General features: G+C 39.3%; 1 protein-coding gene across 1 annotated transcript in view; it reads right to left on the reverse strand.

The window, feature by feature from the left end:
* The window catches only part of DOK6 (docking protein 6), a 392,119-nt gene that overhangs the window by 60,962 nt on the left and 314,712 nt on the right, over positions 1–16,445 (reverse strand). The window contains exon 7 of the mRNA XM_029220785.1: positions 5,440–5,557. Coding sequence (XP_029076618.1) covers positions 5,440–5,557 — 118 coding nt within the window. The remainder of the gene's footprint in view (positions 1–5,439; positions 5,558–16,445) is intronic.

The raw sequence follows: 16,445 nt of genomic DNA on the forward strand, positions 1-16,445 counted from the left end.
GTATCAGGGAAAGTTTAAGGATAACACAGTCTCATAAGGCGGCGCATGGGGATCATTTCCAGCTCACATTCTTGATGCCCCCCCTTCTCATCATTGTAGCTTGTGGAAGAGCGCATCCCGGATGGAAGCATCAGGTGGAGAGGCAGAAACCCAGCATGTCACAGTATCTCCTGTGCTACCAAAGGAAAGACCAGCAGCAGTAAGCGTCTGTGTTCACTATCAACAATCGTAAAGCAAGGAACAGACACGCCAACAAAGGCCTGAGCCTGTGCACAGAGAAGGGCTGCTGGGACAATGGAGTGGACGTGGTTCCTTTTGCGACACTGGTTGAGAACTGTCCTCAGAGAGAAGAGTGGTCTCGACGCCATCCCCTCCTTGTATCCGTTATAATGCATTTTCTAATACATTTTTGAGTTCATTGAAGACTCACAAGTGCCTCCCGTGAGCGAGCTTTGGTACCACCCATGGTCTTTACTAGTTTGATTTGTCGTCTTTAATAAATGCTCATCGTCTTCACAAATCCCACTTTAAAGACCCTGCTCTATAGTCCATCATCTAAATAAGTAGAATGGCAATTAAAGTCAAGGTGAGAGCCTTAAGTAAGAAAAACTCTGACCTCCTTACTGTAAGCAGCTCCTTTGCCCCTTTTCTGTTTCTTCTTCCCTGTTTTCCTTAGACCCTAGTCATAAAGATGAGATCAGGCAACATTTAACATAGCTCCTGGTTTCTGCTTTTCTAAATATACACAACACCTTACCTAACCTGTTGGTCCCTTTCCTGGATGAGAACGAGTAAGAATGAAGAATTAAGCAGTTAAAGAATGACTGACTCTCTACCCCTAGCTTCTTCCCCTTAGCAAATTTGCGGGTGGACCCTGCGGGGGCAGGTAGACCCCGTGGGCAAGACGCGTCCCAAGGAAGATGGGAAGGAGTCAGCAGGCCTGCACACAGCGGAAAAATGATGAAGAATCTGACCTCCTGCCTTAATGATTAACTGAGATGGTTTCCCCTTTTTCCCTTTAAAAGCTGTCATGGCTGAGCAGAACCTTGGGAACTGGTCTCTGGACATGAGTCCACCATCTCCCCAGATTGCCGGCTTTTCTGAATAAAGTCCATCCTTCTCTACTGAAATTGCCTCTCGATTTATTGGCTGTTGAGTGGTCTTTTTCTTTCTTTTCTTTTCTTTCTTTCCCCTTCCTCCCTCCCTACCCCCCTCCTTCTTTCTTTCTGTCTCCTGCTTTTTTTGACTGTTCCTCATCCTCCCAACACATCTTCTGCTGAAGGCCTTAGAACTAAAACCACAGTTCTATCACTAGTAAAACAAATGATGTGTTTTGAGCATTCACTTTTGAGTCAAGAGTTCAAGATCATGTTTCCTACCCTTTAACAGTTTATGTTTCCCTAAGTCTAGAGATAACATCTCTAGAATGTGTTTGTTTGTTTGTTTTGCGGTACACGGCCTCTCACTGTTGTGGCCTCTCCCGTTGCGGGAGCACAGGCTCCTCCGGATGCGCAGGCTCAGCGGCCATGGCTCACGGGCCCAGCCTCTCCGCGGCATGTGGGATCTTCCCGGACGGGGGCACGAACCCGCGTCCCCTGCATCGGCAGGCGGACTCTCAACCACTGCACCACCAGGGAAGCCCTAGAATGTGTTTTGACACAAATGTTTTTCATAAATGCAGAAGTTAGAGAGACATAAATAAAAAATTACTTTCTAATACAAATCAATCATCCCGATTACCTGGTAAAAATCAAGAAAAGGAAAAGTCTTTATTAACGACTTCTCCAGGAAGAGGTGACATAACCCATCACAGCCATTTAGGGATAGAGATTTTAAACAGCAGCTGCCTCGTACTTAGCTAGTGTGTACTTATTAAAGAGGAATCATTCTGGTTTTCAATCTTTTTGACTCCAGAGAGCTAGAGCACACTGGGGAAACCATAACAGCTCATACTCTCAGAGCGCTGTCCTGGGAGTACCATGGAGAGATCTGATATTGCACCTTTCTTCCAAACATCAGAGCAAACAAAACGCAGGATGTCAGTATTGATACGTCAATCTTTCACAGTGTATATTGCCTCTATGGTTATAGACTGGATGACAGAAGTGAATACAGTAAACCAAGTAAAGTGCAGTTTTGAGGGTGACCGGCAATTGAAGTTATAGGTAAGTCTTTATATGTAATGGATGTTTTCACACCAGGAATTTGTTTTCCGTTCCAGTACATGTGCTGCTTATTAATGAATTCCAATCTATTAAACTTTAAGCATATAAAACTTTCCCCCTTTACCTTCTGAATGAAAGCCTGTTGAATTTAATTCATATTGATCTCAGCTTCACAGTTAGAATGTTAACAGTATGGTGAAAAAATTCTAACGACGGATTTTTATTCCTCAATGCTACCTGCAGTTTACTTGATGATATATCACCCACCAACGCCAGAGTTTTCCTTTGACTCTGGAAGATCAATGATGATAGTTGCTTGACTATGTTCTCCTCTTTGGAAAGAAGAGGTGATGCCACTTCAAGGAGCACAACTGAGGGAGTGAGATGCAAAATAACCACACTTTTAAATGTAGTTTAGTGAAAAAAATGCACCTGTGCATGAAGGGGTGATGAGGTGGTTTCTATTTTGATTTTTTGATTCAGTAGTTTTATTCTGCCCTAATTCCATGAGGGCAGAGCCTGAGGAGATTACACCCCAGTAAAAACCATGGTCAAAGGCTCTGCCCCTCCACCTCTCTCAGCAGAACAAAAGGAGAACAAAACAAATCATTGTCAAAGTATCACTAACAAATTTATATCTATATTGACCTATATATTGTCTACCTACCTACAATCTATTTATCTATCTGTGTCTCTTATCTATATGCTATAACCATAATATGAGGGGTATATAAAATGGCAGAATGTATCGCTCTAAGCAGCATGCAACACAAAAATAAATGTACAGTAGAGTGAAATGTACCCTACATTGAGTATATTCTATATTTATCTGACTTACAGTAATTACCCTAATCAATGCGTATTTTTTGTTACATAAAAACAACAACTAACGACCAAAGAAGAATGTGACATTGAGATTGAAGGGGTTCGGAATGAGCCTCCCCAAAATGTGCCACTTTGGCGTGCGGATTATTTTGAGCTGAAGACAGTCAAGGTCCAAAAGACTCAGGAAGAGCTTTAACCTCTCACTTAATTGCCTAAAAGAATTCCGACAGGGGGCCTGGCTCAGACACAAGAGATAACTCTATCTGAATGACCGATCAGTGTGGCAGGGCAAACAGTTAATTACCAAACATCTGCTCTTCTTATGGTCCTGTGACTCACCTTCCTCCCCTTGGAAGCCCCAGGCCCCTGTCCCTTCCCTGAGCTCAGGATATGCCATATAAGCCTCGGTTGCCAGACTTGCCTCTGGCTCTCAGGGGACTCCCGTGTATATGTAACAAATTGTTTTTCTCCTGTTAATCGAATGTCAATTTAATTATTAGACCAGCCAAAGAACCTGGAAGGTTAGAAGGTAAATTTTACCTTGCCAACAAGATCATATAAATAAACAGTTCATCGTAATCAATAAGGCATTTGAAACCCTTAACTGGAAATTAATATTTGTGACATAAATCATAGAGAATTCTAATTAGTTATTGATTCTATTTTGTTGTGTAAATCAATACCGTCCTCCAACAAGTCTCTGGCAATGTTTTCAGAAATTTAATGCATTCTGGTATTTTTTGTTGGGTGCTTATGACATTATTTCTGAAGTTATCAGTCTAGATCTTAATGCTACCTTCGGAGAAAAGTTTTCTGTATGTTACCATGAAAACCACAGTCTTTTATTTGCTGGGATTACAAACCGACACCTTGTCAGAACCCAAAGTTTTCAGTACAGTGGTTCCAACCCATTTCCAATGTATTTGTATTAACATCTCGCTTTCTTTTTGCTTAGAAATTTAACTGTTTTTATTCTTATTCAAATATTCCATAGTTTTAGTTTTCTTCTATTGAATATCAATATTTACATATATATGTTTATGTTTAAATAAAAACAACCTTACGTTAAAGGCATATTTTCTAATTTTTCTAATCCCCGGAACAAGCAAGATTAGCTTCATAAGATCATGACTCGGGTGATTTTAGTGTGTGGTTACTGGCATTTGTGGACAGAAAAAACAGAATGAAAGCACATCTCCTCTTTCTGGCAAATGAAACTGTCAAAGTAGTTCCCCTCCTTTTCTCAATCCTCTAATCCTTGTGCCATTAAAGATTTTCTCATACAAATAAATAATACAAAAAGATAATAAGGATCTATTAAATACAGGTAGTCAAGTTGGTGATAAGAGGGTTCATTTAAAATATAAAATGCAATTCTGTAAGTGACTAACGTGGTTCTGACTGCTTTTCCTTGCAGAATGTATCTTTAATCATTCATTCCCACTCATCAAATCCCATTATTCTAGCTTTGAAACTCTGGCAAGCAAATACTGCTTTAAAACTACACTATTTCAGTTTGCTTGTTACAGAAATTTTTTCTTTTTTTGTCAAAACATTTAATGTTGTTAATATGAGCAAAAGTTAATGTATGAAAAGAAAAATATTCTGAAAGGTTATGATTGCCATTCCTTCACCAGGTATTTATTGGGTACCTAGTATGTTCAAGCCTATTATGCTCAAAAAAGGTTTGATGAGTGTTTTCAGCTGTGTTGTTTTAGCCTTATTTTTCCTACTTCCTGCTTCCTCCTGTCTTGGTCAGCTGTTAGTTTCTTGCAGCTGAATATTTTATCTGAAGGTTAAGTTTATGAATTTAGGACAAAAGGGAAAAAATAGGAAGAAAACCATGGAAACTGAGTTCTGCTGCTGTCGATCAAATACCTGCTCTCTGTTCCTCTGATTCATCTGCCAAGCAGTCAGTCAACGCCTTATCGTTAGGAAAAATACAGAAGCAACAATACTTACACCTGTCTCCTTCTGCCCTGCACCCTCCCATATGGTTTCTATGTCAAGGCTTTGGCTAAACCTTAAAACTATGAGTAGGTTCATGCAGCATTTCATCACAGAGCTGGAAGTCAGCCTCCTGAACTGATATTCAATCCTATTACGGCAACAAGATGCTAAGTAAGAAATCCTTTGTAAAACACAGCATGAAACAGACCCTGGTATTAGCTACTTTTAGCTTCTGATAATATGTTTTGTATAATGTTTTAGTCAAATTCCTGTGCCAAAGTGGGTCCTCAGCCTTTGGTGATCTTTGGGATAATTTTTACCATGAGTCTATGAAATGATACCTTTAGCAAAGCCACGGTAAATCTCAGAGCTCCCACTGTGGCCAGTGACAGCTGATAACTGGAAATGGAGGAAAAGCAAGCAATGCAAATACAAAGCTATTTGTGTGGCTGGTGGTCCACCTGTAGGAAGCTAAAGCAGGTGCTTTACGGTTACTTGCCTTGCAAACTGTAGATTTCCCCAACGCTGTTCTGACGAGTGATGTGATGCCAGTATGCACTGCGAGGAAGAGATATCGATTTGGATAACGTCATTGGTTCAGTCAAGCTTGTCTGAAGCTAAAAGAAAAAGATAACGTGTGTTAGGCTTTATTTAAAATAGTAAACTGAAATGTGTTCTTTTAAAAGTTCAGAGTTAAACGTGGGTGACATATGATATAATGTTACAGGTTCCTGCATTACCTGCTGTTTCAAGATACCATTTTGGTTTTTTTGGAGGGGGGTGCGTGGTGCGCCGTGTGGCTTTCAGGATCTTAGTTCCCCGACCAGGGATTGAACCTGGGGCCACTGAAATGAAAGCTCTGAATACTAACCACTGGACTGCCAGGGAACATCTAAGATATCATTTTAAAAAAAGGAAAATCATGACTTAAAAAATATGAAATGAACACTTGTAAGCAATTCATCTCACTCATTAATTAAGAAGGGAACAAAAAGATGGTCGACTGATTCCAAGGAGAATTCAAAGGGCTTCTAGCTGGTCAGGAACGCTGTAAACAGCCACAGCAATAATCAATTACATTCCATCAGACACGTTTATTTGCATTTTTGTAAGCAAGAATTACCTGCATTACTGATGCTATCGGCTTTATACAATTTATTGAATTGTAAAATAACTCAAAAAATGGAGGTGCAAGCCCTTTCAGAAACAGATACCCCCAAATGGTGCCAAACACAAGATACCATTTCTTTTTTTTTTTTTCGGTACGCGGGCCTCTCACTGTTGTGGCCTCTCCCGTGGCGGAGCACAGGCTCCGGACGCGCAGGCTCGGCGGCCATGGCTCACGGGCCTAGCTGCTCCACGGCATGTGGGATCCTCCCGAACCGGGGCACAAACCCGTGTCCCCTGCATCGGCAGGCGGACTCTCTACCACTGCACCACCAGGGAAGCCCAAGATACCGTTTCTTTTTCACCCATTTCATTGTCTGTTGGGCTGCACCCCACAAACCTACAAGCCCTATGCTTGCCCAGCTTCAAGACCGAAGAAAGAACCCGGAGCTGGCAACAGAGACATCAGTGGTTTAATGGATGAGGGAGCTTACATGTCTGAAGCAAGGTCCTGGAGCGACACCGTACCATGTGCCGGCGCAAGGCAGGCAGGCTGTGGCAGGACATGGCGGCAGTCTTTGCTGTGGGAGGGGCATTGCCACTTATATGGGGATTGACGTCAGGTGGGCTCATTAGTTACCAGGGAAACCAGCGGAGGGAATGCACCTCCCCGCCCCTTTGATAAGAACAATCACCAGCTGGGACCTGGGGCAAGTACGCAGGAAGGTCAGTCGTATGCATAGGGTGTAGGTGAAGCAGGCCCACCCACTCCCACCCTTACCCAATGGCTCTTTCCTCAAATAGATCTTTTTCCTTGCTCCTGCAATAGGAGTTCGTACATATTAGAAAAAGTGTTTTCCCTGAGAAGTTCTGTGATGAAAGTGTGGTATGTTTGCTTATTTGCAAGATAAACTGTAAGGTTAGCTACAGAGATCCACACAACAGCCCATCAGGTGATGCTCAGACACGTGATTAGTTGAAAAAGAATAATACTTTACACTGCATTTTCAAGAAAGAAATTTATTTTTACTGATTCACACTGTTTTCAAAAAATATCCAGAAATGGTTCTGTTTGGCCTTCGTGCACATTTCTCTGATGTAATCTGAGCAAACGTGCACTTTCTGACAGTGGGCAGTCCTCTAATTAATAACATCTCAGGGCTTCCCTGGTGGCGCAGTGGTTGAGAGTCCGCCTGCCGATGCAGGGGACACGGGTTCGTGCCCCGGTCCGGGAAGATCCCACATGCCGCGGAGCAGCTGGGCCCGTGAGCCATGGCCGCCAAGCCTGCACGTCCGGAGCCTGTGCTCCGCAACGGGAGAGGCCACAGCAGTGAGAGGCCCGCGTACAGCAAAAACAAACAAAAAACAAAACAAAAAAAATCTACACATCTCACAAAGCCCACAGCCCAAGAGGATGATTTTGTCCCAAAGTGTGCCCTATGGATATTCAGTTAATACCTTTATCTGAGCATCATACAGATAAGAGTTATGCTGTCTTCCAGTGGATAAGAAAGGAAACCCCAAAGCAAAGAACCTCATATTTAGAAGACTCTTAAAGATATAAACAAGGGTTGGCAGCTTCTGCTCATTCCCATTTAGGCAATATGTAAATATATAGATGGGCTGCTCCACATGGCTCCATGGGACTTGGGGAACAGGGGAACTGATGGGAACCTGGAATTCATGCTGCCGGCTGTGCCATGAGTAATAAAGTCCTTTGTCTCTGATCTGGGAGTCTTGTGTCTTCTGCTGGCTTCCGTGACACTGTGGCAGGCAAGGGAGCTGAGGGTGGTGTATCTTTCCTGCATTTGCTAATCTCTGGATCGTCCCTGCTCTTCCTACATCTTGAGTCTAAACTATCTTATTAAAATTCCCTCTACTGAACTACCTAGCATAGGCCCTATTTACTTACATGCACCCTGACAAAGACAAAGGACGATCTCATACCCCAATTTATTCAATATATCCACATTGAAAGGCTTTCGAGTTGTTTCTGCTCTTTTCACACTAAAACGAATAGATCCTAATATTAAAGAATTTTGAGAAACTGTAGAAAAAAAACATTTAAGTCAGTATTCCATCCAAGGGAATTAGTTTAGTATGTACAAGTAGAGTTATGATCATGGTTTCCCAAAGAGTCTCAATTCTCCTAATATCATTTGACATTTACATTTTTATTTAAAAAAGCATCAAATTCTCTTGGAGCTTAAAAGGAATTTTGCCTGTTTTTGTAAGTCCTTTCATGTCTCCAACTTATATACTTGGGTTTTAAAATTTATTTAAAGAATTTATATTTTTCAGTTTTTCTTATACTTTGCTTTTATCCTAATTAACTTCCACCTTCTGTCTGTCTTGTTTTCTTGATCTTTTCAATCTTTTCAAGTTGAATATTTCCATTTCCATTTGTTTATTAATGAAAGCATTTCCTTCCAAATGCCACTTTGTCCACATCACAATGGCTTGTACGTAGAATAAAAATCATTCTTTTCTAAATTATGTAATTGTGGTATTATTTCCTATTTTATATGGGAGATTGCTTGTGTACATTTTGTTGAGATATTGCTTTTTTGTGCATATTTTATTAATTTTCATTTAATAATGCATTGTGGTCAGATAATATGGCCTGAGTAGTTTCTATATATTGAAGTTTATTTTTTATTTTTATCTAATATATGACAATTTTTGTAAATGTTTCATAGGTACTTGAAAAGATGCACAATGAATGTAGAGTCTTTCTCTCTCTACACACACTATTCACTCAATTTCCTTCTCCATATATTCAAAAAAAACTAAATCGACTTTATCAAATATGAAGGAAAGTGTTAATTTCGAATTACTAATTAACATGTTTCTGTCCATTTCCTCTTGTATATTTAAGTACTCATAAAATAGTACTTAATGAAAACGGTATTTTATTGACACACAAAGCTTCCTGACTGTTTTATGGTTCTTTATTTTCCCATTCTTTAGCTATATTTTAAAACTCCACTTGCAAAAGTTCTCCCCGTCCCAGGGTTCAGCCTAACCTCCGTCTTTTCACCTCCACTCTTCCACATAAATGGGTTAGTAATCTCCCCTTCTTTCTTAGCACGTCTGGGCTTCTTTTCCAAGAAGTGGTGTTGTCCATCATCCATTCATCTATCCTTTGTTTCATCTGCACTTGGTCTACTAGAAATTCCTAGGCATTTACAACATATAGATAATAATACCACTTCCCTATTTTCAGCCAAATTCAAATATTCTACACCTTTATCTTCTTTCAGTCATTTTTCCTGGCATTTGGCCCAGAGATCATTTATTTTATCTAGTCAAATCCTCATAAAATTTTTGGGAGATAGGAAAGGGATGAAATATCCCTCTTTAAAATGAGAGGAGGCTGAGGCTTTGAGGTGTGACCTGACTTTTCTAAGGAAGTGGAAGCATGACTAGAATCGTGCTTCTGCTCTGTCCTGTGATTTTTCTGAGCATCAAGAGATTCTGTTTAATGACTTTCAAATGAAGTTTCATCATAATTAATATTAGATACTGCATTATTTTTTTGTGGAGGATTGAAGATGGCTTCAAATTCTTGGAAAGCCTGCATTCAGAAATAGGGCATCTAGGTTCCAGACCTTTACATCTGGGCTTCTGGACTGGTTGGTGACTGGTCTGATTAATAACATCTGGTAGATGTGACATTTTGTTTGTTTCGGCCATGCCCTTTGAGACCTTTATGGCAGTTTCTCCTTCTCTCCCTTGTTCTGAGTCACCATGTGAGTCACACTGCTCTGAGGCTGCCATGGTATGAGGAAGCCCAAGCTCACTGTGTACACTGGCCACGTAATTCGAGGTTAGACTCTTTCTTAGAGAATCCAGCCATTTTCATCTTACAGATGGAAAATCAAAATCCAAAAAAAATTCAAGGATTTGCTCAAGGCAAAATCCTAACTCCAGAAGCTCCAATACAAAACAGTCCCCTTGACTTCTGCGTCCACTGCTCTTTAGACTCCAATGCTGATCTCTCCTGGGAAGATGAGCTTCCTCCCCACATATGACAACGTGTGACAACACAGCCTTGTACTTTGACAGAACCTGTGCCGCCAAGAAGCAGCAGGAAGGGCCTGACAACTGCTAGAATTTTTGTGAACATACAGGCTACCAGCACCTCTTCTCGCTTTTACCACAAACGTTATCCAGGTTATGCTACTGCCTTTTGCAATTTCCCTTTGCTGTTTTGGGACTCTGCTGACCCTTGTGATAAACCTTAATGCTAATTTGTGTTCACCTACATAAAATTCATATGTATTAAAAAAAATGGTTAAAAAAAATCAATTCTGGGGAATTCCCTGGTGGTCCAGTGGTTAGGACTCTGCACTTTCACTGCTGAGGGCCCCAGTTCGATCCCTGGTCAGGGAATAAGCTGTGTGGTGCGGCCAAAAAAAAGAAAAAAAGTATTGAAAAAAATAATTAAAAAATCAATTTTCCTTTTGCTCTGTCTCTCCCTAATTATTGCCTAGAATTTAAAAAATCATTTTAGCACTCAAGACACAAATCTACATAATTGGGAGAGGAAAAATTCAGCATTTATAGATTAGCATTTATGAGTCATTCTCTATGGGCCTGGCCCTGTGCAAACTGGTTTCATAGGTTATCCCATTTAATATCCACATAAATCGTCAACACATATGCCATCTGAACTTTACAGACAAGGAAAATGAGGCTCACAGGGGTCACGTAATTTTTTCATCCTGCCATAGCCAGTGGGTAATGTTTCTGAGGCTCGGAGCCCATGACGTTCTTCCCTCTTTACCACACTCACTGTAAAATAAATTATTGGAACCCTCTATTCAAAGAGCAGGTTAGGTGAGAATTACACCAACTGGGTCTATTCCACTGGATCAAGGCCAGAATGCGAGTGCCTCTTTGCTATGTTCAAGACAGAACACCACAATCTGTGTGGCAAAATCACGGAGTTAAGTCCATGGGCTTTGCTGTCAGCGACCTGTTGTCAAATATCAACCCCACAGCTGCCTAGCCTTCTGACTTCAGGAAAGGTACTTAAACTTTTTTTTTTTTAAGATTCAATTTTTCCTTATCGCTAAAGTTAATATAATGTGCCTTAAGTGTTGTTATAAGTATTTTATAAGATGATGCTTTTAGAGTGAAAAGCACAATGCTTGTCATGCCTGAAGTGCTCAGTAAACACAGCTGCACCTTTACTGCTGCTACTGCACAGAGAGGTGGCTTAGACCAGGGGTGTCCAAGTCTCCATGTGGTCAAGATGTAAATTTGTCCAAAATGAGCTATCAAAGGAACGACAAAGGAGGCAGAGGCATCTACTTGGATCTAAGTCTAAAAGCTTAATAGAAGTAAAAAAAACTAGTAATGTGAGTCAGGAATAGGTGGTCAGTATGGGCAGGTGGGAGGGCTGGAAGACAGAGGGGAGACAGGTGAGCAGAGTGCGTGTATGTTTGTACATACGTGTACTATCAGCTGGGAAGAGACAGACACAGCTTTTCTGTATGAAGAGAGTTAAAGAATGCCTCATATGGGTGGATGTGTCAACATGGGCCCTGGTTTGTCTGAGACAAGAGAAAATGGGCCGGGAAACACACTGTAGGTAAGAAGCACTGCAAAAACACAGGTGGTTGGGAAATATGTTAATGTGACATGTGTGTCAGTGTAAGAAAAAACAGTGCTGCTTAATAAGGAAATGCTCAACACCAGTGCACTCCTGGTCGAGAACATTTAGTTTTACTTGTCTTGGAAAACAGCTCATGAAACTTGAAAACTCTATGGAAACAGAAGCCCAGGAGAGCATTAGCCAGCCAAGCTTGGATTGGCACTGTTTGGATTTGTTCAAACAGTCCTCTCAAGTTGGAAGGTTTATGGACAATTGGCTTCTCACAGACTTGACTTAATTTTCAATAGGGGACACCTTACACTTAATCTTCCATTTTATTCAAGATAAATGGAAAAAAAAAAGAAGAAGATATCTTGCTGAGTTTGTACCAGACTAACAAATAAAATGTAGTTCATATAGTCATGTAGTGGAAGTTGCTAGGTGACATTTAAAATTGGACTTTGTAGAATATCATTTTCATTAACTTGAAACAAAACGGATGTCATTATTATATATTTTAAACCATGTATTGACCAAAATACTTTCATAGAGTGTGAAAAAAGCTGGATTTTGGAATAACATCAGAAATTATTACAAACATCTACATAAACACTTTAAGTATTAAGTACAGGTATATTCTTACCTGTACTCAGTAATGATTTTAAGAATATATATTCTCTATCTATCAATCATTCATCTGTCTATCATCTGTAAGCAGATACATTTACAGAGACACCCTTTGAATATAAGGAACATGATGAATACATATTAAAGCATTAAATTTCATAAATAAAATTTTTGCTGTCATTTGATTTTGAAATATATAAATATCTAGAGGCTATAATAAGGTTTATGTAATTAATTTCCAATGTCTGCATATAATAAAAACTGGGATGAACTTTAGTGGTGGTTATACAATTTTACCCATTTAAAATTAAAGGTTTTTCTTTTGCCATTTTATGAATTAGCTAATAATTATTGACCTTTTACTAAAGACCAGGTGGCATTCTAACACTCTGAAGTAGATATTATTGATCCTTCTTCCTCTTTTAAGAAGAGGAAGCTAAGGCACAGAGGAGGTAAGCGACTTGCAGAAGGTCACACAGCTCTGCTTGTCTTTCCCTAGAGTCTACCTGGTTACCCAACATGCCATGCTGCTTCCACCTAAAGTGTATGCATTCACTGAATACATCCCAGAATGTGAACTATGTTCACATTCTTTGAAAGCATCCTTAAATATCTTCCCATGCAATGCTTACATCAATTTCTTAGATTTTAGTTTGACCACTGTTGGCCTAAGTGTTTCCCTATTTTACAGCACTGTGCCAAAGAAGAGTCAGTCTGATTCTTTGGGTTGTATGTGTATATGTCATATATGTTTTTATGCTGAGTCATCTTGATTGACTTTTGACATCTGTTTTGTTTTTTTTTTTAAGGAAATTATTCTTGTAATTGCCAAGAGCAGATTGTATGACCCTCAATAAATAAGATTACCACAGTTTAAAAGTAAATTTTTTTTTGTAATTTCCTTACTATTGTTCCATTCTAGCAGTACAAATAAAAGAAACAAAATTGTATTTTTTTTTTTTTTTTTGCTGTACGTGGGCCTCTCACTGTTGTGGACTCTCCCATTGCAGAGCACAGGCTCCGGACGCGCAGGCTCAGCGGCCATGGCTCACGGGCCCAGCTGCTCCGCGGCATGTGGAATCTTCCTGGACCGAGGCACGAACCCGTGTCCCCTGCATTGGCAGGCAGATTCTCAACCACTGAGCCACCAGGGAAGCCCTATTTTTTAAACATAGAAGTTGAAATTTTTAATGTTGGGCACTCATTTTCCTTATACATTATCAATTCTAATCAAGTTGATTAAATATTATACATAAATATTATATATTGATATAATGCTTTTTTTGAAGTGACATCTAGAGTATCCACAACAAATTTTAAGGGAAAAAAACATGATCTAAATAAAATATTTACTATTACACTGTGTCTCAGCACCACGTATTAGAAAAATTACACATTGCCTTCTCGTCATTTCCATCTCATTTGTGTATTTACTGCAGACAGAAATGTATATTTTCTTTGTTCTTGTGTGTTTGTTTAGAGATGAAATTTCCTTTAGTGTTCTGAAACATTAGGAACACAGGCCCACTTTAGTTATCAGCTATAATAATTTGTTCTAATTGAGTGAGCTTGTGTTAGTTTAATCAGTGTCTGTCAATCAGTAAAAGAAAATTTCACAAAAATGCTAATGGCATTTCCCAGCAGGGAACTGGTCATTGTCAGTAATAATAAAGGTCTTGTCTTTTGGTTAATAATTGATAATACTGAGCAACAGAATCAAGAATAGAACTTTGAAGGATGAATTCATTAACAGATATTCCTATATATTGGATATAACATACCACTTGCAATCACAAATCACACGTTTAAACTTCTCCTAGAATTCTGTAAACTTCTATGAATATACCTAGAAGAGAGACTGCAAGAAGTGTTAACATTTTCCTGTGTGTGGCTCACGAGATTATGATGTTTCCAAATTCTTCACCTTTTCAGTATGGGAAAACTAGTTTTGTTTGTTTGTTTGTTTTTTCCCCATAGCTGATAGAGATTCCTGTAAAATGTGGGTATGAAGAATGCTGTCACTCAAAAGGAAGCCAAACTACCTAGGATACATCCCATTCTGGAAGCTTTCTTATTCCTTCAAAAGTTATAAATGAGCACATAGTGCTCATGGTCTTGTTAGATATACTTGAAAGGAACTGAAAGATATAATTTAGCTACAGTTGGGAATAACAGCTTAGTGTCTTCAGAATGCTCACAACAAGTATTACGGTATTTTATACACTCTAAGATGCCATCATTAGAAAGCCAACGTGATTTTATGTAGCACTACAAAAGAACAGTGCTGCTAATTAGACTGTAACTCCCATCTGACTAGACAGATGTTAAACTGTGAAAAAGATGTGCATCTTGGAATTGATGCAGTGGAATAGCATTTCCTCGTTCATGCAACTATTTAAACAAAAAATAATTTCATAGGCTGGTAGCAGTCAATACTCGGGTAAGATCTATGATCAAGTATAAATCTAGAAGGGCAAATACGCTAATTTCGAGTCGCAGTCTAAGCTAGTTGTACATAAAGCCAGCTTTGTTCTCTCTCCCCCTCTCCTCTTCTCTCCACTCTGCCCTCCCCAGAGACAGGGCGGCATTAGACCCACCTCTATGCCTACAGGGCAGTAGGTAGAGTCAAACAATGCTGCTTCCTCACCAGAAATTTCTTTTCATCTTACATTATAAAAGGAAATAAGATCATTTGTTTTTAAATGATTACTGTTCAAAAGGGTTATTGTTTTGGGAACAGTACAAATTTTTTAGTTTGTTAAATGTGCGAGGTTACTTTTGTTTCTTGTATTTCTAGTAACAAGGGCAAGTAAAATGACAAATCTTAAAGAAAACAATTTGTTTTCCAGGGAAGAAGTTCTATGTGAGACTCTGCTATTTGTTTTTCTCCAACCACTAGAGCTTAGGAAAACCAAAGAACTGACAGCTTTGGACAGCAGCGCCTTCAACAAGTCTTGCCAGTGTTGTTTTTTAGGCATTAGAAGTGGGTTTGCTATCTTGCAGGTGTTTCAATAACACTGAAGCTATTTGTCCTTAAATTGTGTACAGAGCTTTTCTGGTGACCAGGAGGCAAGAATTACTGGAAACAGGCACATTCCAGACCCTATGCTTTTAAAGGACACACTGTAATTCTTGTTATGGGAGACCGTTCCCTTTTAAATCACTTACAATATTACAAAGGTACTAACGACCCCCTCCCCCACTTCCTTTACTTATTTTTGATAAGATATCAGGAAAAATCTGTGTTTTAAAAATTACATTTATGTCGTCTCAGCTGCTTCTTCCCTGTGGACATTTCATAATACTTGTAAAGCTTAAAAACATAAAAAGCAAATTAAAAAAGAAGTTTCTTTTGTATTATTTTTTTGTGTGTGTTTGTGTTGTGTGTGTATGTGTGTAGAGATCCACGGAAATCCAAAATTAAATTATTTCAGGTCTTGTTGAAGATGAAATCAGCCTCCACTCACCCTCAGGGGGCTAAGCCATGCTGGCACATTTGCAATGTGCTTTCTGATGAATGGCTGTTCACCAAGACAACGAAAACTTTCCTCGATAATGTTGCACGTGCAAGGCAGAGCACCTATAAATGCTTTTGGCAATAGAATTCGAAGAACTTGGAGGGTTCTAAGAACATGAGCTTTATGAAATGGAAACAAATTCTAGAGGTGCCATTTGTTTAACTATCTAGCTTTAATAATTTCCTCAAATACTTGAATCTTAGTAATCTCAGACAGAGTTCCAGTTTAAAATTTATTATCGTGGCTTAATTCTCCCATGTACCCCCTTACAAAATTCTCTTTTAAAATAAGGCTAGTTTTGAGTTAGTAAGTAAAGAAAATATAGGACTACTTAAGATCACTCTCTGTTTTACTATCATGATCATTTTCCCTTTCTTATCTGGACTTAAGAGTGAGAAGCTGAAGCTTTACATCTGAATGGAAAAAGGAAGAGTGTCTTTGTTGTACTGAAGAAATCATTCTCCATGGAGCTTTGACTGAGGACCTTCCAATAAGTTGATTATCCAAGAAATCAATCAGGCTCTACTGTCATGACAACATAAACAAGACCAACTGGTGTTTTTAGTATAGTTGAATCAAAATTTTGTAATGGCATTTCTTAACCATCTGATTTAATTAGTTACATTAATAAAGCATGGAAAACTTGAGATT

The sequence above is a fragment of the Monodon monoceros genome, unplaced genomic scaffold (assembly GCF_005190385.1).
Source record: "Monodon monoceros isolate NGI ecotype Baffin Bay Population unplaced genomic scaffold, NGI_Narwhal_1 Super_Scaffold_1, whole genome shotgun sequence".
Classification (NCBI taxonomy): domain Eukaryota; kingdom Metazoa; phylum Chordata; class Mammalia; order Artiodactyla; family Monodontidae; genus Monodon; species Monodon monoceros.